This window comes from Hyposmocoma kahamanoa, unplaced genomic scaffold, assembly GCF_003589595.1.
Source record: "Hyposmocoma kahamanoa isolate Upper Pololo Valley unplaced genomic scaffold, ASM358959v1 55111, whole genome shotgun sequence".
NCBI classification, from domain to species: domain Eukaryota; kingdom Metazoa; phylum Arthropoda; class Insecta; order Lepidoptera; family Cosmopterigidae; genus Hyposmocoma; species Hyposmocoma kahamanoa.
Window position 1 is genome coordinate 263 of NW_020653825.1, and position 23098 is coordinate 23360.

At 36.0% G+C, this 23098-nt stretch overlaps 2 protein-coding genes across 3 annotated transcripts in view; one reads left to right on the forward strand and one right to left on the reverse strand.

Moving 5' to 3' along the window:
• Positions 1–230: 230 nt before the first annotated feature.
• On the forward strand, positions 231–7432 carry LOC113229356 (C-Jun-amino-terminal kinase-interacting protein 4-like). 2 transcript variants are annotated; one of them, XM_026462910.1, is made up of 5 exons: positions 231–387; positions 1059–1219; positions 1813–2089; positions 2649–2888; positions 5395–7432. In XM_026462910.1, the coding sequence occupies exons 2-5, from the start codon at positions 1193–1195 to the stop codon at positions 5514–5516; spliced, it is 666 nt and encodes a 221-aa protein (XP_026318695.1). In that variant the 5' UTR covers positions 231–387; positions 1059–1192; the 3' UTR covers positions 5517–7432. The 2 variants fall into 2 exon arrangements, with proteins under 2 accessions (XP_026318695.1, XP_026318696.1); XM_026462911.1 differs by lacking the exon at positions 5395–7432 and adding an exon at positions 3679–3767.
• An 11716-nt stretch (positions 7433–19148) lies between these two features.
• LOC113229352 (transcriptional repressor scratch 2-like) overlaps positions 19149–23098 on the reverse strand; it is a 56108-nt gene continuing 52158 nt past the window's right edge. The window contains exon 2 of the mRNA XM_026462909.1: positions 19149–21117. Within this exon, the coding sequence (XP_026318694.1) occupies positions 20015–21117 (1103 nt within the window). The 3' untranslated portion in view covers positions 19149–20014. The remainder of the gene's footprint in view (positions 21118–23098) is intronic.

A 23098-nucleotide genomic window follows, 5' to 3' on the forward strand; every position in this document is an offset into this window, starting at 1 on the left:
TCGTCACTTCTAATTTAATTTCATATTTACACTTTGAAGTAAACGTTTAATTGATTTAGTTAAGTCACTAGTATATGTAGTATCTCTATTACCCGGGGTTAAATGCAGTTACAAAGATCTCTTCCAAGAAATACCATCCTACAATTTATTTAAAGTTAAAATATCACCTAAAGAGAATATCAGCAGTACAAGTTTATGTGATTCAACTCTTTATTCTTGATTACAGAGTGAAATTGAACGATGCCATCCTTTCGATTGTGGCATGCTCGTCTCGTTGCATCGTAGCGCTCGCAGACGGTACTGTGGCGATTTTCGCACGTCTGGCGGACGGACAGTGGGACCTTACGCAATATTGGCTACTCACGCTGGGCGACCCTAAATGTTCGGGTAATGTCTTATTTTTTTAATTTATTTAAGTACGCACCGCATCGCTGTTATATTATAATAATAAACATTGATATTGCGTCTCATGCAGTTAGTTTTTAGAGTGGCCCTGGTGGCGAAAGCGATATCAATCAAACAAAATATATCTGTTATCTACGTTACCTAGTTGAAAAGATAGAGTATACTCTCTTAGATGTTACATGTGTGTCTGTTGTGTGTAACACAATCGGAATCGATAAAATTTTTTGTGTCGCCATTTTGTCGTATCTTGTCTCATTCGTGCTTCGTTTCTCGAATTCGAATGTTTTCTTGTCTTTGTAGTGCGTTTGTTCAATTATATTGTGTTTTTGTTAAAGTTTTTGTTTATTGTTAATATTTTGTAACAGATAATTGAAATTGTAGAAAATGAGAACCTCATTTTCCAATTCCATTAAATATAGAAGGTTCTGCATTCACACTTTGCCAATGACATTTCTTTGTTAACATTTAGGACGTCCAATTACGATTCATACTATAGTCTTTATAAAATATGTAAAATTTGCTCCTTTGTTTAGAGATAAACCATTATTATTAATAATTAGAGACTACCGACGCTATTTACAGTAACTAACTGTGGTGTCTTTTATTGGTACTCTGTATTGATGATACCATTATGTGCATATATTACATTATAGTGCGCTGCCTCAGCGCCGTGGGGTGCACTGTGTGGTGCGGATACCGCAACAAAGTACACGTGATCGAGCCGCGGTCGCGCGCGCTTTTATATACGCTAGAGGCGCACCCGCGCCAGGAGAGCCAAGTCCGCCAGATGGCCTGCGATGGAGATGGCGTCTGGGTAATGATTTTAGTCGCTCAATACTGATTATTAGCCTTTGTTTTTCTATTTGGTTCTATTTAATCATCCCGTGACAGTAACGATTTTGCCAATCTCCGACATATACATACCCATATTGCGACGTAATGTATTTATGTATATAAAGGATTATGTAAAGGTTTAAGTTTTAACACATTTATTGTACAATAATTAGCCCTGCAGACTTTCTTTTTTCACAACAGCTAATGTTGGCTGGACGAGATCTTTTCTAGAGATAAACTCACTTTTGTATATATCCTTCGTATCGTGATTTTAAGTCTTTGTGTAATAAAGATTTTATATGTTCGTCTGCTTAAAGGTAAAACCACATAAGTGACATTGTCCCCAAAAAGTCTTCAATTTATATAGCTATAGTAAAAAAATCACTATATTTCTGCACGTGAAGCTAGATAAGAAAAAAGCTATAAATTTATTAAGTTTTATCTGCGGAAATATTGTGAATTTCTTACAACTGGTACATAATTGGGAGAATTTTTGTGGAAAATGTCACGTATGTGGTTTTACTTTTAAGCAGACGAATATAATTTAAATTTCATTATTCTATACATCTCCAGGTATCAATTAAAATGGACTCCACTTTGCGCCTGTATCACGCTCACACATACCAACACTTGAAAGATGTAGACATCGAGCCGTACGTCAGCAAGATGCTGGGCACCGGGAAGCTAGGTTTCTCTCTCGTGCGAATTACTGCGTTACTCATTAGCTCGGGTCGGCTGTGGATCGGAACCAGTAATGGCGTGGTCATATCCGTACCACTGTCGGAAGGCTCCAGTCGTGACTCTATTGGAGGCTCCTTACCACCGACTAGTGGACGACCACCAATACCAGGTTAGTTCCATATAAGTATCAGTACGGGATTTCAATTACACTTGTAATAAGAACTGATAAAACCATGTGTCCCGCTGAATCCGCCGTCATGTCCGGTCAGTTATCATTGAATGAGCGTTTTCACATTAGACGACAGGATACCAGGATACCAATCGGTAACAATATTGTCATGGCGATGATCCTAAATGTGTACGTAGTACGATATAAATAAAACAGATGACGTTCTCAGGTGATAGTACGCAATGTGAAAACGCTACAATGTCATACGTGATCAGAACATTGACGCAAACTGGACGCATTTATTTAATGCTTTTGTGAGTACCACAGGCGTGAAAGAGTCAGTTCTCAGTGCAGATATTATGTAACTTCTAGATAAAATTCTTTTATTCATCCAGTGTCGCATCTTTTTTTTTAATGATATCAATTAACTACTGACAACTAGTTGACAAGTCCCTTGTGCCTGTAATTTCATCAGCACCCTTATGTTCAGTGTAAGAAATTAAGAAATGTATTATGACAACGTTTTTGGTAAAAACTGAGACAAACTGGTTAATTGTAGGGCATGCGACACTGGTCCGAGCGCGGTCCACCAGTCCTACAGGCACGATTCCGTGGTGTTCGATGGCGCACGCCCAGTTAAGTTTCCACGGACATCGCGACGCCGTCACGTTTTTCGTGGCGGTCCCCGGAGCTGCAACGTCGCCTGCTCGTACCCCGGAGTCCCCCCGCCGCCAGTCCCCCACGCCGCCACCGATGCTGGTCATATCTGGCGGGGAGGGCTATATTGATTTTAGAATAGGTAAGTAGCTTTACTCATTGTAAACCGAGCGCAACAAGATCGCCGTGTTAAGTCTTACCTAACGTTAAAAATGAGTCTTAAACAATTTATTACGAGTGCATGTGTTTCATTTTGAATCGTCCAAATTTTTATAGAAAACATTTCTATAAAAATGTTTACCACACGGCAATTGGAGGCTTGTGGCCTTTGTGCCTTGTGGCCTAATTAATCTTGTAATTTACTTGTGCTAAAGCACGTTATTTTTTATTGTATTTATGTATCGTTATTGTATAGCTACAATATTTAATGATTAAAATTAAATACAAGACAATAATCGACAAAATCAAAACAAGCAATATGCACGTTAGCATAGATACGAGATGTCTTAAAAATTCTAGCTTTTGCTTAGAAACCGATACACATGTAGTAGCTTTATATGCTTATCATATATTACTTATATGCTTCTACCATCCAACAAAAAATAATTGACTTTTAACATTTATAGATTTTATATTTTCATTACTACGAAAGTATAAAGATAGTAAATAACTATTCCAATTAATGAGTAATAACTATACCTTATTTCATTTGTGCCTATTGTTTGATTTGAGCCTTCAGATGTTGTTTTTCTACTAAAATGTTTCAAACAACATCTTTAGAACATTGCTTCAGAATAATCTTGTTTCATCAACAAAAATCGTAAAACTTCATTACATCTAATTCATTATTAACCAATAAACATTTTAGTGGACGAATATTGTCTGGTTTAGTTCCTTTTTAATTTTCTTCGATTTTTTATTTTTGCCATTAGAAGAGCATGCGGATGACGTCAGAGATACCGCCTCCCACCTCATTGTTTGGCAGATTCTAAGTGACGTTCACTGATTTAAATATAAGATTTAAAAAGTAAAACAATGGTACGTTTTTTACGGTAACCAAATAGCATGTGCTTGGGCCACAAGATACACTAACATAAATAATTGCTAGTCGTAAACATACATCATATACATTTTATGAATCTATATACAAGTATACTAACGCATGTCATTTGGGCAAATAAATGGAACATTCATATTATTCATAGTCATAATCATGTCACTAAAATGTGTAACTATAATTGTTATATTTATACCAAACCAACACCAGCTTCACATGCTTGGATTTTAACAACCATACCACCGTAACATGAAATTATCACACGCAATCATAAACCTAGATAACTAAAAATAAGGTAAGCGTTGTTCTAAAGGATACTTTGCGACGTAACTTGTTTAGTTATATGTACAGCTAACGTGTATGTTGCTAGTATTGAAACTGTAAATATTGATGTTTTAACCTTTTTTGATTTGCTCGTCTCATTTAGCCTATAGAATTGACGTTTTGCTTGTACGTTTCGAGAAACCAAAATATTGGTTTTGAAATCTTACATTTAGGTAAATGTAAAGAGGTAAAAAGATACAAAAAGTTGTTAAACAGTTTGTGAGGATGATCTTAACTTTAGAGTTTCCATTTTTTTAACAGAGCTTGCTCATACCGATTGAGTTGAGGCGAGTTGATATAGTAATTTTCTAGCTTTCGGTTTCTAGAAAAGAATTAAAACATATATTTTAAACATATATTTTGAAATTATTTTCTTACTTATAGCCTTATTCTTTGACCACAATTCCACATAACTATATAATTAATGTTCCTAGAGGACAGACACGCTTTGATAAATGTATATCTGCTGAATATTCAAATAAAAATAGAGACAAAATCTTAATTTAAATTACTATAAACGTTTGAAACATTCTCCCATTAACAATTTTGACGATAGTTATAAGTTTCACTGCCCCCTTACAAAATCTAAAACCAAGTGTTAATGCTATCCGGGACCTTGTGATGCCTATCTCCCGGGACCTAAGTGTTCTACCCGGAACATTGAAAGTGTTTTCGTGTTTATTGTCATATATAAGATATTATGGATATAAAGTATAATTCAGAAATAAGGGAACATTTTCCATTACCCTTCACTTGGGGAGTTGTGGTTCGGCAATGTTCATTCATTTGAAATACATAACCAAAATCAAATCTTTCAAAGACAAATTCTTGCTTCTCATCTACATACGTACTTAGCAGCCAATTCAAACCGTGCAACGGATATAAACAACAGTAAAATACACCTTTTTTATGTCCTGCTAATGTAAGATCGGTCTATGGCCCAAACCACCTATTTAGATGCCAACCATGCCCAGTAGACGAAGGTTTTATATGTGGTCATGGTAATATTAGTAATGGGAATATTCGTAAATCTTGTAACCCATCACGCTTCCTAGAAACAGTGTCAATAACAATTTTGGTAAGAAAATAAAAAAATATATGATTTTTTTAGGTGGATGAAAACACAGCTGGGCATTAAAGACACTGTGATACTAGGTTGCGTGACGCGTTAAATTACGAATTTCTGACGTTGGCCCAGCTAACTTTTTTGTCACACTTGTATTATTATGGTTATTATTAGTTACTAACACTAGCATTACCTCGACAGCCGACTCCGAACTTGAAGACAGTGTGGTGGTAGCCGAGGATGGGTCTTCTAGCGGCCACAGCTCATTGGCTGAACGAGCTACAAAAAGTCACCTGGTTGTGTGGCAAGTGGCCACAGCTTAACGTAGGGCAAGCCGCGCACGCCCCAACTCGGATTCAGACTTCGTTTACGTGTGTACCTCGACGAAACCTGCAGTTCTCGTCAATTTGTAAGTGAATAGGTACGTATTTAAAGGTCTAGTGTATAAACGTGTACCGACAGTAGCTGCCCTAATAACCGTTATTTGATCTGATACAACGTCATTAAAAACCCTTTAATTATTTATTTTTTATGGAGTACATAATCTACATCCAGGAACTATGCACATGCTACGTACATACAATACAGTATGTCATTTCATGCCAACAAATTAAAAAAAATTGAAACTAGGCATTTCTTTCGTTGTGTTTAAATTCACTTATTGTCACCTGCACTTTGTACACGATACCAATATGTGGAGATAAAAAGGATTTGTGGAGATGTGTAGTCGGTTTTTTAATTACTTAGGAGTTTGGTTGCATTCGCAATTAGGAATTGGTTGGTTAAGTGTTGGTCCTTCAAAATCCATTCTCACCTATTCACTAATCGGAAGCTCACAGGGCATGAATATTTTTGTTTATATGGCTTGAACAATGTCTCCAAATTTAAGACATTTCTTACGACGACGATATTGGTTTCGTTTATTTCGATAATTACAAAATTATTCGCGCTCTGTAAACATTCGACTACTTTTTCGCCAATTTGTGTGTTTTGCCATCCACCAAAATTAGGCATGTCACATACTAAACGTTTCTGAAGTGAAGTGTGCACGGCACCAAGCGTTGTGTTTTAGACATTCGTTACTATAAATTGTGTGCTTTTTTGGCTAGATACTTATACCGCGCCACTTTAAAACTTGCATTGCTCATAATATAAAAATATATATTACAAAAGACTGAGTCGGTGTATAGTTTTGTTTATTTATTTAATTTTTCGACTTCAGTCTTTACCTTTAATCTCATGTAGAATTTATGTACAAGTTGTAACCACCAAAATAATTTTTGTAGTGCTAGTTTAGTTAGTAGAGAAACAACATTAGAGATTTTATATTAATATTAATTAATACATGTGTAACTGTAATGTAATAAATATCTCTTTGTTGATTCCAAGTTAATTAGCATTGCATTTTCCTCGATATACTTTACTCTTAATTGTAACGAATTAAAGTTCACAAACAATATCGTTTTGAGTATCTAGTGGAAAGTGCTTAATAGGTTTATAGGTGCCAGTTAGCTTGGAATATTTTGTAAGTGAATAAAGTCGTGCTGAATGTGGTTGTCATTTACATCACATTAATTTAGGTTGGTAGTTAAGGCTATTGTTGAACTGCCATGAACTCTAAACATAATAATATAATCGTAAATTTCGCTCTCGTTCACGTGTAGCTTTGCGACTTTCATTCACATATTTTTGTTGTCGAACAGAAATGATATCAAGGCTGTTGCAATAACAATATTATGCCAAAAGGCGCTAGTTTAGAGTATAACAGATTATGAATGTTTTAATTGACGAATATTGATTAGAGAGAGTATTTCATATCTTGTATAAATATATAGATAGCTAAAATCCTAACATAAGCACTCGTATTTGCCCAATATTTTTTACTTGCTAAACGCAGAGTTTTACTCGCAGAGTTCGCTTGGCATTGACTTTTTTCCTATCATCGTAATTGTAATAGTGAAAATATTATTTTATGTTTAGGACATGTAGTATGGTCACTATGTAACATTGCTTATAATCATTTCGGTCCAACGAATATATTTTAAGAGACCATGAGATCCTTGTGTAAGAATTATTTGTAATCCTCATTTTGTGTTTTATTTATGCTAGGGTAACTGAGCTATACTGCCGACCACTAACTAAAACGTGTGTCAAATATCCACTTTAAATAGCAAAAGGTAGAGCACAAAATTCACTTTAAAAACTGTTAAAATGAGTTAACGTGTTTGACTTATCGGGACTTAACCTAACGATGCATAGTTGAAATATTATTAAACAATTTCAATAATCAAAACTGGGTTATAGCTTATTTATGATATCTCAAAAAAAATATTTTGTCACTTTGCCGCGATTTAGTTAACGGATGGCAGTATAGTTATTATTGCAGAAGATACTGTCATAAAAGTTTATTTATTTTAAAACGAGCATCTTTTGTGAATACTAGTCAAAATAATTCGTCGTAGTTAAATAACTAGATTTACATTGTTTTGCTAATATATTAAATAAATCTAAAATAAGTGGATCTAAAATTGGACTCAGCCTAAGTTATGCCGCCTCTTAAGGTATGCCATTGATTGGTGTGCAGAAGATTGGTAGTAAAGCTGTAGTTGTGACTTTGTTTAGTTGTCTAACATAACTATCGATAGTTCTCACTGTTTTGTAAAATGTTGCACACCCAGTCGTACAGGTTGTAAGTTACGTTTGATTTTCTATTCAAAGACAGGTGGCATATCTGACTGCGTGTCGGCTGTAAACATCGGTTTTTCGGGCATTAAAGATTAGTCGTATTTTCTGAGTGAAATACAGGAAAGCCTTTTTCGAGTGACAAGTTTTTTATTTCTTATTAATATTTACGAAGGAAGAAGTTACTTATTTAAGGATCAATGTCTCATTTTTTTTTGTTGGTTTAAATTTTTCATGTATATTAGGGAAGTAGTTTTACGCAAATACACCAATAACGGTAATTTATCGTTGCAATCATTCTGCTGTTTCAAATAAAGAAAAGAACAAGTGTAACCTGATAAATTTCAGATGCTCTTCATTTATATCATTTTTTAAGGTTTGCTACAAAAAATGGTAATTGAATTATATGCTCGAAACTCGATATTCTATTCACGATTTAATTAAATAGTACTTAACATGTTAACAACGTAAGTAAGACCCATTGCCGAACATGATATTGTTGTCCGTATTATTAATATGAATTCTATTTATTATTAAATTATGTTTGTGTTTTTATATTTTCATATTTTAACTATGTAATACTTTAAAGTATCGCCAGCATCATCGTGCCGTTCGAACTTTCTAAAATATCCGTATAATTGGGTAAATTCAACTATGTGCCACTTGTTGGTGAGTACACTTTTAATTAACGTTGTGACAATAGAAACATCTATTTAATCTCAATGAGATAAGGCTTATTGTCAAATGTTAAAAAAAATGTAATGTGTCGCTGACTGTACCTAAAGTAAATTGATCCAAAGTTTTTGTTAGATACTAACTTTTTTGGTAATATTTTATTTATGGACAATGTTCAAATTAATATTTTATGTTATTACACTGTACAAATATGGTTTTTGATATATGGAGGTCATAATATATAGATACAGTTTATAAGAAACTCACGTAGATGAAATGAAATGTATCATTAATTTTCTTGTTTGTATTACATGTTATGCAAATGAATAAATGAATGCTGAATATTACGGCTTGTTGTATATTTTATTCAACCTTGTGTGAATTTACGTAGGAATGAATCCTATTCGTGTTGCTTGCCGTTAGTAATGGATCGTTTACAACCACATGAGTTCAAAGTCAACTAACCCCACGCGTCGGCGAATTCCTCCGCATGCCGGCTGCCCACAGGACGCCGCGTGAAGCCACGTAGGCAGCGCTTAATTTTCGCGCTCCCGGCGCGTAATTTTTGGCGCGCTAGTCAAATAATCTTTATTTCATAGGTAAACAAATTACTCTTCAAATCGTCATACTGATTAAACTCTACTGCTCATTCGTAAGGCAGATCCCCTGAGAAGAATAAGCAAGAAACTTTAGGGTTTGCTCTTTGTAAAAATACATCTGAATACATTTATCATTACAATATTTAATTTAAACATCTTAGATCGAGAATACCTATAAAAGACCTAAACGGGCCACTACCACGGATTTTTGTCCTAGTACGCAGAAGTTTTTAACCACAGACCTTTTTTCACAGAGTTTTTAACCTTCAGTATAAAGTTTGTGTTTCACAATAGTTTTAAACGTCGTAAATGGCAAATTTTGTTTATCAATCCGAATCTTATTATAGAAGCATATATATTCTGCCCTGCTAAGCCGAAAGGCGCTATCTCTGAGTTACGCCTTTTTAGTTTTTTTTATGTCATTCAATAGCTATAAAAATTTCGCATCTAATGGTATAATAGAAATAGCGCTATCTAACTTAAAACATTTAAAAAACCACTAAGAAGTATTTTTAAATACAATACAATTACATAAAATGCAATTTACAAAAAGTCGATTTTCTCAAAACTTACTCCGATTGAGATAGCGCTTTTCGGCTTATCAGGGCAGTATTGCCCCTTAAATGAATTTCAGACTTTATGAAGACGAATGTCAAGAACAGCTAGTTTATTTTAATTCCTCGTATTAGTAGTGTTACGTCTGTCACTATTTTTCATTAAAAAAAATTAGTATCATTCTCTTACTGCGGTACGTGCAATAGAGAATTTACACTTTGTTACATTAACGAATAAACGATGCTTCTCATGCGATGAACAGAAATAAACGCAAAACTTAATTGTGCTGTATGTTGTCATTACCTGCATGGGTAGCTGCGAAAGAGACTGTGTCTGCCACTGACTACGAGGTTATGGTAGCACATCATGTAATTCGTCACTTCTTAAGTCTTTCCTTATTCCAGCGTCATCGTAAATAAATTTTTACTAATCGGTAGTCTTTGGTTAGTAGATTTAGTTGGTTCACTGTTTTCAAATTTAGTCGACTCTGGGTTAAGCTTCAGCTGCCGGCTTGAGCCTGGGACTCCATTCTTCAATCTCGACAACCTCAGCATCTATCTTTAAGTACCTACTTGAGTTTTATACTATAAGAACATTGTTCGGTCCCTTTACAAGTCCCATTCACGGCTGACTATACCGCTTGTAGTGTCAGAAACGTTGGTTTGTTTGTAAAAACAAATGTACGCGATTTAGACTCGGGAAAAGAAGTAGTTTAATTTCCTATCCATTTTTAATCGTATCGCATCCAAAAAAGTTAATCGAGTCCATTCCAGTATCTAACTAGCAGAAATGTTGTGATGTTGATTATCTTATATTATTCCATTATCAAAGCTGATTATACTTTTTTCTATGTCATACTGACGAACCATCAGCTGTCAAAACAATCTGGATAATGGGACCAGTCTGACTATCAATCTGACCAAAGGAAAACACTGCTAAATAATAGGCTCCTTGTTCAAAAGAACGGATAGGTAGGTAAACAAATTATTTCGTTGATAGGTATAGCTATGTGAAAAAGCATTGAATATAATCAAGAATGTGTGGCTTCGAACGACCTCCATTCCTACTTGTTCTTTGTGATTGAATATGTTGGGAAAAAATGGTGGTCAAATTTCATCTCTGTCGTTTAATTTACGTAAAGGACATTATAATTTTTTCGTTCGCCATTCCATCAAAACAATGCAATCGACTTATTGCAGTTTTTCTGTAACTTATCTTCTCTATATTCCATAATTTTGTTTTCTATCAACTATTATAATGCTACTTAAAACATGAAATGAGCTTTAAACTACCGTAGCTGAACGTTTTTCAATGCTCCGGTATAATAATTATCAAAATTTTAGTCGTAATTTTTTCGTACACCCTCCATTCATTCATTTCGGCCATGTCTTTTTGCCTTATATAATTCTTGATGATTATCGACCTTCACATAACACATTGTTCCATTATTATTACTTAATAAATTCTGATTCACACAATTGTACTCTGTGCGTCTCGCTCGCCTCTAGTAGGCCAATATCCACACACGACATTCACATTCTTCTTGTATAACAAAATAACACGGAGATAGAAATGGTCATTTCATGGCTAGCGCAGCGCCATAGTCATCACAGAAAAGAAAGGTAATATATATAATAATTCTGTAATAGCGCAAGTTTTGTCTATTTCCTGTCATGCATGCTAAGGCTGGAATATATTCTATATGTGGTATAGTGGTGGCATTGTTATGTCAGAATGGTGAAGGATGATATTGTCTTTTAGGTAAATATAAGATCATTGTTCGGCTGACTGTATGGTGACTAAAAAGATTCACTAGTTAATATTGTCGGTATTTTTTCAGACATTTTTACAAAGTCAAAATGAGGCGCCATAATGGAGGTTTGGCCTTGGGAACATATTCTCCATTGTGTATAGTGTACTTTACTACATAATTGTACGTCTCAATGAAATAATTTATATCTTCGAGAGCATTTGCACAAAATAGTGATTAATTCTATAATTTTTCGAATGCAGTCTCGGTGCTATCGAAGTAGGGTCATCCCAGCGGGGACTGTAAAATAATCTATATAAATAGTAAAATAACATATATAAAAAATACCCAATAAATTGTAACTTTTAATCGAATTATCGGATAAGAATTTGAACGCAACCAGATCTACTTACCCCGATGTTATTAAAGGGGCATTCCTTATGCTGTATTGCAATCTACCTAGCTGTCCTCCGCGTAAAGTAGTCGCAGCGTACAAGCCATTTTGCAATCCTGCAATAACTTCCTGCGAGACCCCATACGTGGGCCATATAGTCGCCTTACTTTCTCAAACTCGTATCTTATTCAGGAGATGGCAACTTTCCATTTATTTTAAATTTCTTATCAAGGGGGTTAATTTGGATGCATTACTTTAAGCATTCTATGCATTCTCTAATACAATCATTTTTTGCATTTCAGTAACTTATTGCTGTCAGATACGAGTTCGAGAAAGTAAGGCGACTATATGCAGTATTGTGTAAGCAGTCTCCTGCCTGCGCGGCGGACTGCCATGCAGGTAGTGAATGGGGCGTTTTAGACAGACAGTTACAATAAATATCACAGAAAGGAACAATTTACTTTGTACTATCCACTTTAAGTGCTGTGGCTGAGAAATAGAATAAGATAATTATTGTGTATATATATGTGTGAAAAGTAAAACAGTTTTGTAACTTTGAACAGCGGTCGAATTAAGTCTCGTCTTTTTAAGAGACTCGTAAAATTTTTTAAACTCGATTATGGTGATGCTGGAATAAAGCACGTGTCGCTGTCCTTTTATTATGAATTGCTGACTCCGACACGTCATTCGTTTCAGTAATTGTTTTATTGTGAATATAAATTATTTTGTATTTATAGGATATAAGGACAAAGAAAACCACCGATTTATATAATACTGTTTATTTTTACGAATAATCGAAACAAATCTTAACAAATACGCAACATAAGCAAATTACCTTCAGCTTTTAACTCGTAATTTTTATAAATGCTTTACAAATGTAGAAATAGGTACCTACAGTAGAGTTGCAATGGGAAAATGCATTTTTAGTTCTGGTAAGCAATTAGTTAAAACAATGCGCATGATGCACTTACAGCAGCGCATAATCGACTTATTGGAACACATTATTATGTTTGTAGATGTAAAGAAATTTTGTAACACGATGGTAAAGTGCTCACATGGTGGTAAAGTGAACACGCGGCAACTATACAAAAACTATTAAATTTATTTAGATACGTATGTATTATTATATCGAGACCAGTTTATTCATGTAATATTTGCTTTTGTATGCAGCCTTCCACATTTGTTTAGCACATATTATCGATATAACAAAAAGACATCCTATTTGTGCCTATCTCTACCCCTTATTTTTTTGTCAAAATTGTCGAATGTAAACAATAAATGGCACTGTTGAATTGACTGAAAGTGACTACCGTGTGTAGCGCGTATACTGTTTTTTTCTGCTTCATCTACTTTTGTTCGTCAAGGACCATGTGGTTGTATAGTGGTAGTTATAAATGTTCCCCGCAATATTGTTAACAATTTCAAAAACACTTGTCTTTAGTTTTCTTATTTTGCGATGGTTCTTTTGGTAGAGCTACTTTTTGACACAACCAAACAAAATGATATGAACATTAGGAACAAAATTTAAATTCGACTTGTTCATCAAATGCAATAATAGGAGTAATTTTACGCTTACCTATGTATTCATATTACGCTAGAATAGTAATAATAATATTCCATGCAATGGTATTACTAACTCTGTAGGTACTTTTTGGTATAATATAATTGCTTATTAGGAAGGACTAAAGTGAATTAAAAATTGACTTCCTACGCTAGGAGTATTATGTTTCAACAATTTTACGAGAACTTAGCGGGTTTATCGACCAAATAGTACACGATACAATTAATCATTTAAACGAAAGTAACAGGACGTTTATTGATTCTAGTCGCAATATGTTAGCCTTTAAGTATGTATTGGTCTCTGTACTTCAAACTACATTTAAAAAAGTGACATCCACCGTCGTTGGTCGTCGTTAAAAATCATTGGAACTCGTTGCTACCTTAAGAAAAATACTATTCATATTCAATCCAAATCGTTCGCAGGCCCGTACATTTGAATCATTTTGGAAATGCTTCTCAATGTGGGAGTCACAGATTTATGGATCAATTACGCTATCTTATAAATACCACATTCCGATCTTATCAATTGTTATTTTTTGTGTAAGTGAGTGCGTAAGTAAGTAACAGAAATTAATTTAATTATATAAATTGGGCCACCGTACTAACGAAATATTCTTAGATGGGACGAAATTTTTGTTTTCGTCAACAGAGCAAAATTGGATGGTTCCATAATAATCCAATGCAAGCAATGCTTCCTCACTAGTTTACTACTCACTTACACAAAAACGTGTAAGGCAAACTTATTTATCATTCATTTCTGCCTATACTACTCGCTAACGCCCTACCACTCTCACGAACTACGCATTGCATCACATGTCTCCCTACTTCTAGTGTTTACTTCTATCGATTTCTAACTGCCTATACCTATAATGCTACGCTAGCCTAGATCCTCGGCCTTAAATTAATCTTCGATTTGGAAAAAATAATAGCAAAATTTTGAGACCCTTTTAGTCAGCGACAATCGATTGTCGAATACCGCACATGGAAACAGTCTGTTTGTACTTATTTATATTGTTGTTGCTTATCTACATTACCTAACAAATACTACATATTATTCGGAGTAAAAAAAAAAATCTAAATATTCGGAATATTCTGGGCACAGTGTTCACAGAGTAGTTTTTCAAGGGTCTCTACAGAATATAGAGCTAATGTAACGAGAAAATAACTCATGCAAAAATTGTCTAATCATAGGTCAACATTTCGAATGACTTAAATGATATTGCTGTTCTACGAATTCTTTACCGAAAGTCCTTACAACATTACCTTAAGAAATAAATATAATATTATTACAAAATATGCATTAATAGACTATTAAATAATCCTTAAATATTTTCGTTGTGCAAAAAATATTCTAATTAACACAATTCGTTGTTTAATCATTGCCCTCGTTGCCTCTATAGTTTGACAAAAAATTGTAAAATATATTTTTGTAAACAATTTCATATAAAGTTTAAACCATTCTTCTATGTCTAATAATCAAAGAATATAAGAATTGTTGCTTTTACCAGGCCAATAATATTCATATTAAAAACAAGGACGAGATGATTCTAATGTCGACTTAGTTTAACACACACAAATAAAGTTTCAATTGCAAGCAAAAAAGTTTTTTTTACTTCCAAAAGGTATAAATTTATTGTAATTATCTTTTTTTTTAAATTACATTGCATCATAAAACCAGAACAATGTGATGATATTGGACGATGTATTACATATTGTTTTGTATATGGTTTTCATAATAGCGATTATTCATATATGTACGTTCTGCAAAAACGTACGTTGTAAAAAATTTAGCTATTAAAATTATATTATATTTTATACCGCAGTACAATCTAGGTTTAATCTTTTTAGGCTATAAATATATTTTCACTTTTATGTGCTTTCCATGTTTTAGTTTATTATTTAATGAACTCGGATTCTAGTTCTAATTGTCCAATATTGACAGAATTACGCAATTATTGAAATCTAATAATAATGTCGCTCTTACTTCAAATCATTAGTGCGGTACAAAATGAAGTTACGAATACTTAAGTATAAAAACATCCTTAATCCTAATATTGCTTTTGGATTAACATTTCAGCCGAGTTTACCTATGTCTTCATTACAATCTATTGAGTGATTAAACCCTAAGCAAACAAAGGACCTATTTAAAATTTGTTATAATTATCACTTCTTTGCAGTCTACACTTAACCGATTCGGTTTAGACAATGGTCTAACCCTGCTAATTCTACGTAATAATATTGCTTTCGAGTATTGCTCTTAAGTCGATATTTATTGCTATCGTTCTAGTATTGCCTGTTTCCAACTAATAATGATTAGAATAATACCGGTCAAGTATAATGTCTACTGAGATTATGTAACTGAAAACATATTCAGGAGAATTTGCAACCTTGTTAAAATTAAGTTTGTTTTAAACTTGATTTATTTCTGGGCAACTTTCATATTTACCGATATGTTTAATTTATGTGGATCCATTATATAACAAACGTCGCATGCAGCTAACTATAATGATATACAGATTGTTATTTTCGTACATTGATACGAAATGTTGCTGGTTAATTGCACTGAAAAGTTCTGTATACTCATGCACGTAATATTACGTAAAGTCATATCAATTGGAAACACGCATTAAATATAAATAATGTTAACACTAATATTGCTTAGGACATTATTGCTACAATTATTTGGACATTTCAAAGTTATCACTGTAGTTGCGTCCTTATAATTAAAGATATTATTTTATTTTTCGTTTTAGAAAAGAGGAAATTACTTTAGTTACTGCTATACGTAGAGTTAGAAATACCCTTTTGAGCATATTGTTTTGTTCCCATTGTGCCTCGTTAGTGGAGAATTAAGTTGTTCAGTACACGTGTACCTATAGTAGCAGAATTTATGTAAGTAAAGTATTCAAAAAGGCACTTCTAGCTCATGCATTCATTAGTATAGGAAGTTCTTAACATATTTCTGACCAATTCGCTATTTATCGTGTCAGTAACTCAATTGATTAAACAATACGATGACTTCTTTCAGTGGCGGTACATAATAATGTCTTTGCGTTGAAAGTACGAATTAGCTATTAACTCTACAATCCACGATGCGCTAAGGAACGAAGAGGCGTGCATTTTTATACAATTAATTCCTTGTAGTTACTTTGTGTCAATAATGTTTAACTTTGCTGCAATGGTTGAATTAATCGACTCACGGCAAATCTTAAGCAGATAATAGACAACTTTCAATCAGCTTGTGAAATTCCGTGCGACAATTGTTTGTGTCGACTCACAATGTTCTACATAACTTCTCCACTATGTAAGTAGATGCCTAATAAAATGTAACGCTACGCCTACAAAATTGTAAAGAAGGGAAATTTGGTACATTTGGAAATATTTACAATCAAATGTAAAGGTAATATAATATTTTTGTATATAAGTTGGTTTTTATATTAATCGTTATATTACTATTAACCACTACAATAATAACGTTAATATAAATATTTCGAATAAAATATTTCGTTTTAATTTTTATATAGAAGCCAATATTTTGCTTTTCTACGAAAGACGAACGAGGGTTAGTAGCTAGAGTAAAATATTGAAGAGGTACGCGAAAGAGTACATAGGACTAAACTAGACTAAGTATAGATGAAGACGTACAGATTTTTCAAAAATTAATAGAGAAAGGAAAATAATAAAAGTCGAAACAAAGTCTGAAATAGACCAACACAACAAATTTTAAATTTTTAAGAAACAATCACAATGTTTTACATAATATTCGATGTCAGATTCGTTTCGTTTTTAATTGTTACAAGTACTTCAAAGCACCAAAACATCTAAAAATCTACTAGGTAAATATTAATAAACAATTAATATAAATTATTACTTAAAATCTAATATTGCTTATCGAATTACAGTATTGCTTTTAACGCGCAACCTTTGTCTGTAAGCCTATTTGTAAAAATAAATCGTTACAAGTGAAGGGAGCTAATCTACGTACAAGTAGTTAAATTGTGGCACTACACTACTAGGATTAATTTGGATTAGGTAGGATAGGTCATACAACTAGAATCGAGAAAAGTGCCTCTCTCCTTTAAATTATTCGTTAAATTTTTGAAAATTATTTCGGAATTATACACTTGAAACGTGTTACGTTAAAAGCCACGTTCCAGGAAAGTATGCTCGTTTTACCTTTACTAAAATTCCTTTATTGAATAATCAGGAAATTCTTTCTAAGATATTGTAATTGACAGGGTTAAATAAATTCACCAATAAGAATTGACATGGGAGGCACTACTTAATAGACAAGACAAAGTTTCATTAGCTTCACGGGATTGACACCTGATTCACTAAGGCTCAACTCACACTGGCGCAGAGTCGAAGCGCGTCGCCGCGCATTACTTGAGCGCAGTGAGGCGTCTGACGCCGACCACACTGTGATCCAGGTGCACTAATGCGAGCACCGTCGCGCGTCGACACGCGTCGCCAAGTGTTGTAATTGAAAAACAAGACGCGACGCGACGCTTCGACTCTGCGCCAGTGTGAGTTGAGCTTAAGACATTTAAAAAAAAACAGAGAAAACATAGCGTCGGTTAAATTCGTGAACCTCGTAACAGTCATTGATGTGCACTTTTGAGTAGGCACAAGAAAATAGAATTTCTAGTAATAATTATATGACAATCTATGATTATACCTATAGTTTATAGTGAAAACAGAGTCTATTAATTACATTTTAAGCTTTAATTGCCCGATATTGCGCTTGAAGAGTAAAAAAGGGATTTCGTCCGAAAACGGATTTACGCGATGATCAAATTAGGACGACGTTAGGTAATAATAAAAGTATATTTTGACTGTACATCCCAGAAAAGAAAAGGTGAAACCATAGGTCACTATGCTGTGCGTGGGTATCATATTAGTCTGTAAAACCATTTTTAATCTACCTCCGGCATTCCGGCTTCATTATGATCGTCCTCTGGTTTACTTGCTTTAGTTTCAAATGCTTTCCACGAGTTGCATTTCCGTCTTACGACACGCAAAGAACACTTTTTGCGCTAATTGCTGCATTCGGTTAGTTATTCATTTACTGAATGGAGAACCAATATACAGAGCAATAAATTGTGCATTATAATGTACAGTAATATGGTTATAATTTAAAATAGTATGATGTATATAGTTACGACAATAATTATATGGTTCCACATAAAAAAATTAGCTTAAAAACTTAAAAATTTCTCGTTCTCTTTTCTATCTAAAAAATTAACTTACCTCCCGTGAAGCCAATGCAGGTAAAACTAGAGGACTACAGAAGTTCTACAGGGTTTAGAAGAAATCATCTAAAAAGTTCATACACAACCAAATACTTCTCTACTAAAATATTACATTTTAGCAGAACTGCACGCCTTAGGTAACGTACGAAGTTTTCAGGTGATTTACTAAGTCTGCTGCGTCTACTCGACAGCGGTGCGCGACTTGACAAGTGCCTACATTATTATTGCTTTTCGAATACCCATTTCTCACCGAGCACCTCGTGCTCTCTTTAGCCTAGGTTACCTATATTTAGCTTATTCTAGATTAATTTATTGCCAATTATGTAGACTTGACTAGTATAACACACGCTCAACTAAAGGCATGTTTGCTGGGTGATGTCGCCAGTGGGCGCGCCCGCCACCGCCGCCCCCCCTTATTTGTCTTAGACGTTATCTAAGTTGAATATTTTTTTAAGTCTTAATGTTTGTTTGTACCGGACTTAGGCTAGAATTCTTTGTGAAGTGTTACTTCATTATTTAATTTTTTGTAGACGCTACGCTAGGCTTAAATATTTGGTGATCGCCAAATTTATGAGATGATTATTTTTTCTGTGAAGATAAATTGTGCGCAGTAAACAGTGCGCAGGCGGTAATGGTAGCTGGGCGGCGGGGCGGATGCGGCGCGCGGGCGCCGCTAAGGCACTGTCCCAGGCCAGCAATGTGCAGCCACGGCGGCGCGCAGGAGGCCGTCGTGGCCTTTGACCGTGTTGCGGTGCACTGACGGTGCGATGGCCGCCTGCGCGTATCTCGGGCCGGCGCTAGAGGGCCGGGCGCGGCGGCATGTGCGGACCTTCGGACGGAAAGTTTTGGCAAATTCCTCGGTGAGACGAGGACGCGGGCGCCCGGCGCAGCCGCCGGCTCGACCGACTCGGCGCGCGGCGCTCGCATATCACACCTAAACTTACACCCTATCTTCTATAACCTACTTTGCGGTTGTAAAAATCACCTACAAAAGATATTACTTTTCATTCATATTTCAATACATCTATGTATATAAGGGTATATTTTATCGACGAATATATACACAATTAAAGTGTAAGTCGGGACGTCTGTTGCTACGGCCTATCACCGCGACAGCCGCGGCACTACGGGGTCGTACGTGATTCGTTGTTTGCGAAACGTTGCTCGATTGTGGTGCTCGCGCCCGCCGTCTCACGATCTCACGAAAGGTATCACTGCGTCGGCGGACACGGGCAATTCTAGATTTAAATTTGTAAAATTTATAATATTACGCTAACATGCTAAATTCATATTAATACTTTAAGTTTACCAGCAGTTACGGTCCCTAGTTGCGTGTGCGTGCGTTCTTGCACTTCTAGCCTGACGCAGAGGCAGGCGCGTCGGGTGGCGCATCTTCATCGCGCACGCAGGCCGACTCCTGGTGTTTATTGAGGTAGCTCTTTAGCGCAAATGTTTTGTGGCAGCGAGTACATTCGAAGTTTTTGTCGGAGGAGTGCGTTTGCATGTGTGCGCGTAGATTAGAACGGTCCGCGAAAGCTTTACCACAGTGAGCGCAGCCGTATGGTTTCTCGCCAGTATGCGAGCGCAGGTGGCCCTGTAGCAGCCACGGTCGCGAAAATAACTTGCCGCACACTCCGCACACGTGGGACAGTTGGTGTGTGAGCACGTGCATAGCCAGCGCTGGCATTGACACATAGGCCTTGCCGCACTCGCCGCATCGCTTAGCCGACATCGAGTCGAGGCTACGGTGCGTTTGTTTGTGCCGTGATAAATTCGACGAAGTGGCATATCGTTTACCGCACTCGCTGCATGTGTACTTAGATTTGGGCTCGGGTGGTGGTGGGCCTTCGACTGGTACATTTGCATAACTTCGCCGCTTCGAACGTCCATCGCTAACGAAGAAGGCGTCGTAGGTATAAGCGACGGTCTCGCGCGGCTTTTCGGATGTGGGTGCTGGTGTCGGTTCCGGCGGAGGAATTTCCTCGACGATAACTGGTTCAGGTGGCGGCGGAGGTGGAGGTGGTGGTGGCGGCAATTCAGGTGGAGCAACTGGGGTGGGCTCCACGCGTGGAGTGGTCAGATACACCGCATGTTGGCTCAAGTCGAGGATGGCATGTGCCGCATTAAGGTCTTCCTCAGCACGATTGAGGTGCGCAGCCTGCTCGCCCAGACAGTAGGGTCGGTAGATGTCTTTTTTCTTCGGCGGAAGAGAAAGGAGCGTGCCGGTGCTGGTATAGCACATAGAGATGGACTTGCCGCTCGCCGGTGGCGGGGGAGGGGAGACAGAAGGTTGGAGCGGCACTTGCAGGAAGGGTGGATCTGGCGAGTCAGATGCAGAGAGTTGTAGAAGCGCGTAAGAGAGAGGCGGGGAGGCGTCATTGGCGCCGGTGGGGGCCGCGCTCACCTCGCTCGGCAGTTGGGCCGTGAACTGCGTGGAAGGTTGCTCCTCGGTGTACCCTGTTACAACAAAAAATACATAGAGTCAGTTAACGCTAGATGAGAGGAATTTTTTCTGAGTGTTCGATCTTTGTATTAATAATTATAACAAACTAGTGGAGTAATTTCACAAACAATAATTGAATATCAATTCAATAAAAATTTAAAATACATTGAATAGCGACATCTCTCACCAGGACTGGTCGCTGTAAATGTGATAAATCTCACATAGATTTCTCATAGATGGCGCTACTACTAAAACGACTAAAAAGTCGTTGGAAAACCAAATATAAATACATGACGCAAGCACATAGAAAAAATCGCGAGGTCCGCTGGTTCGTTCCGTGGCTTAGTTGGTATAGCGTCTGGCACGGTAAGCTAGAAGACATTGGTTCGAGTCCGGCCGGATCGAAGGAATTTTTTCTGAGTGTTCGATCTTTGTATTAACAATGATAACAAACTAGTGGAGTAATTTCACAAAAAATAATTGAATATCAATTCAATAAAAATTTAAAATTATGGTTACATTTATGTTATATTGTTATGTTTAAAAAAAGACGGTAGGGCATGTGATGTCATTAATGTGTATTATATTGTAACGTGCAAATGACTACTTATGGTAAATAAAGTTTGTACAACACTTTTACTGTCGTCATGTTATTTGGTGCACGGTACACCTTGGGTTAACCCAATGAGGTTATATGATATCAGTCAAATCATTCGTCAATCACTTTTCTTATTAATACGAATCTACGGGCGTTCCATTGACCGAAAAACTTTAGAAGCGTTAAAGTTACAGCGAAAGACATACCCACAAGTTAAATTATTTACATTCAAACTATTCTTCGCATAATAAATCTTCTTGGTTCTATAGTAATCGAATAAAAAGCAGTTACATATCTGCCTACTTAAATCATAAGTGCGAGTAAATACGTATTGCTTGCAAGTACTAAAACGACAATTGGAAAAAATGTAATGACAGAGAAAGATAATTATATACTAGGAGGTCATATCACATTTTTTACTTACGGGCTAGCAACAGACTAATAAATAATAATCTCAGTACAGAGTACTCTAAAAACCGGTTCAAAGTACATTCAGAGAGAAAAACGCCTTGAATTGGAGAATAGCAAAATCAACAACCAAAATAATTGCTCCTTATAACAAATCTTAGGCGCTATTTATAAAAATGAAACTACATGCGTGAACAGCCACCCTTAGAGGTGGATGATGTGGAGGTACCCTCTTTCCAACAAAAAAGAATCATGAAAATCGGTTCACAAATACCGGAGTTATCGCGTAACATACATACAAAAAAACATACAGTCGAATTGAGAACCTCGCGTCGAATTTCTTCGCGCGATTCTAGCGTTAATAGGTAGGTTGGTAAGGAGGTACTAGGTGGTGAGGAGTGCGGGAGGACGAGAGGGCGAGAGGGTCCCTGTGACGGCCAAAGATAGACCGCGAACGCGGGTGGAGGGGCTGCAAGAGTTATGCCCGGAGTTAATAACTTGCAAGCAACCTGTGGCTATGGTTTGTCAACTTGTGGCGTTTACCTGTGGATATGTCCTAAAGAACAAATGGTTATGAGTAAGACTAGAAGTTGTTACAATCGACAGCGCAGTCACGTTGATGACGCATTCTTACGATTCCGCAGTCTTTGTTTTTTATACATTAATATTGATTCTTTTCGTAATTGCGGAGCATTTTTTTTGTTTGTACTATCTTTATAAATAAGTATTAATATTGTATCCAGATGATAGTTCCCAAAAAAAGAATTAAAGCGATTAAGATTCGAAAAAATAGTTTCATTTCCAAATCGCGAAAATCTCGACGCGATAACAACTCGACATGTTTCCTATGAGTTTTCGTTCTTTAAATCTTAAACCATTTTCTTTGAAACGAAAAACGTAAATGATATGGCGCTGCTGACCCCATCGATCAGTGGTCTGAGAAAGATGCTGAATGTACGTGAAAGTTATGCCGTAATGCAAGAACTAAG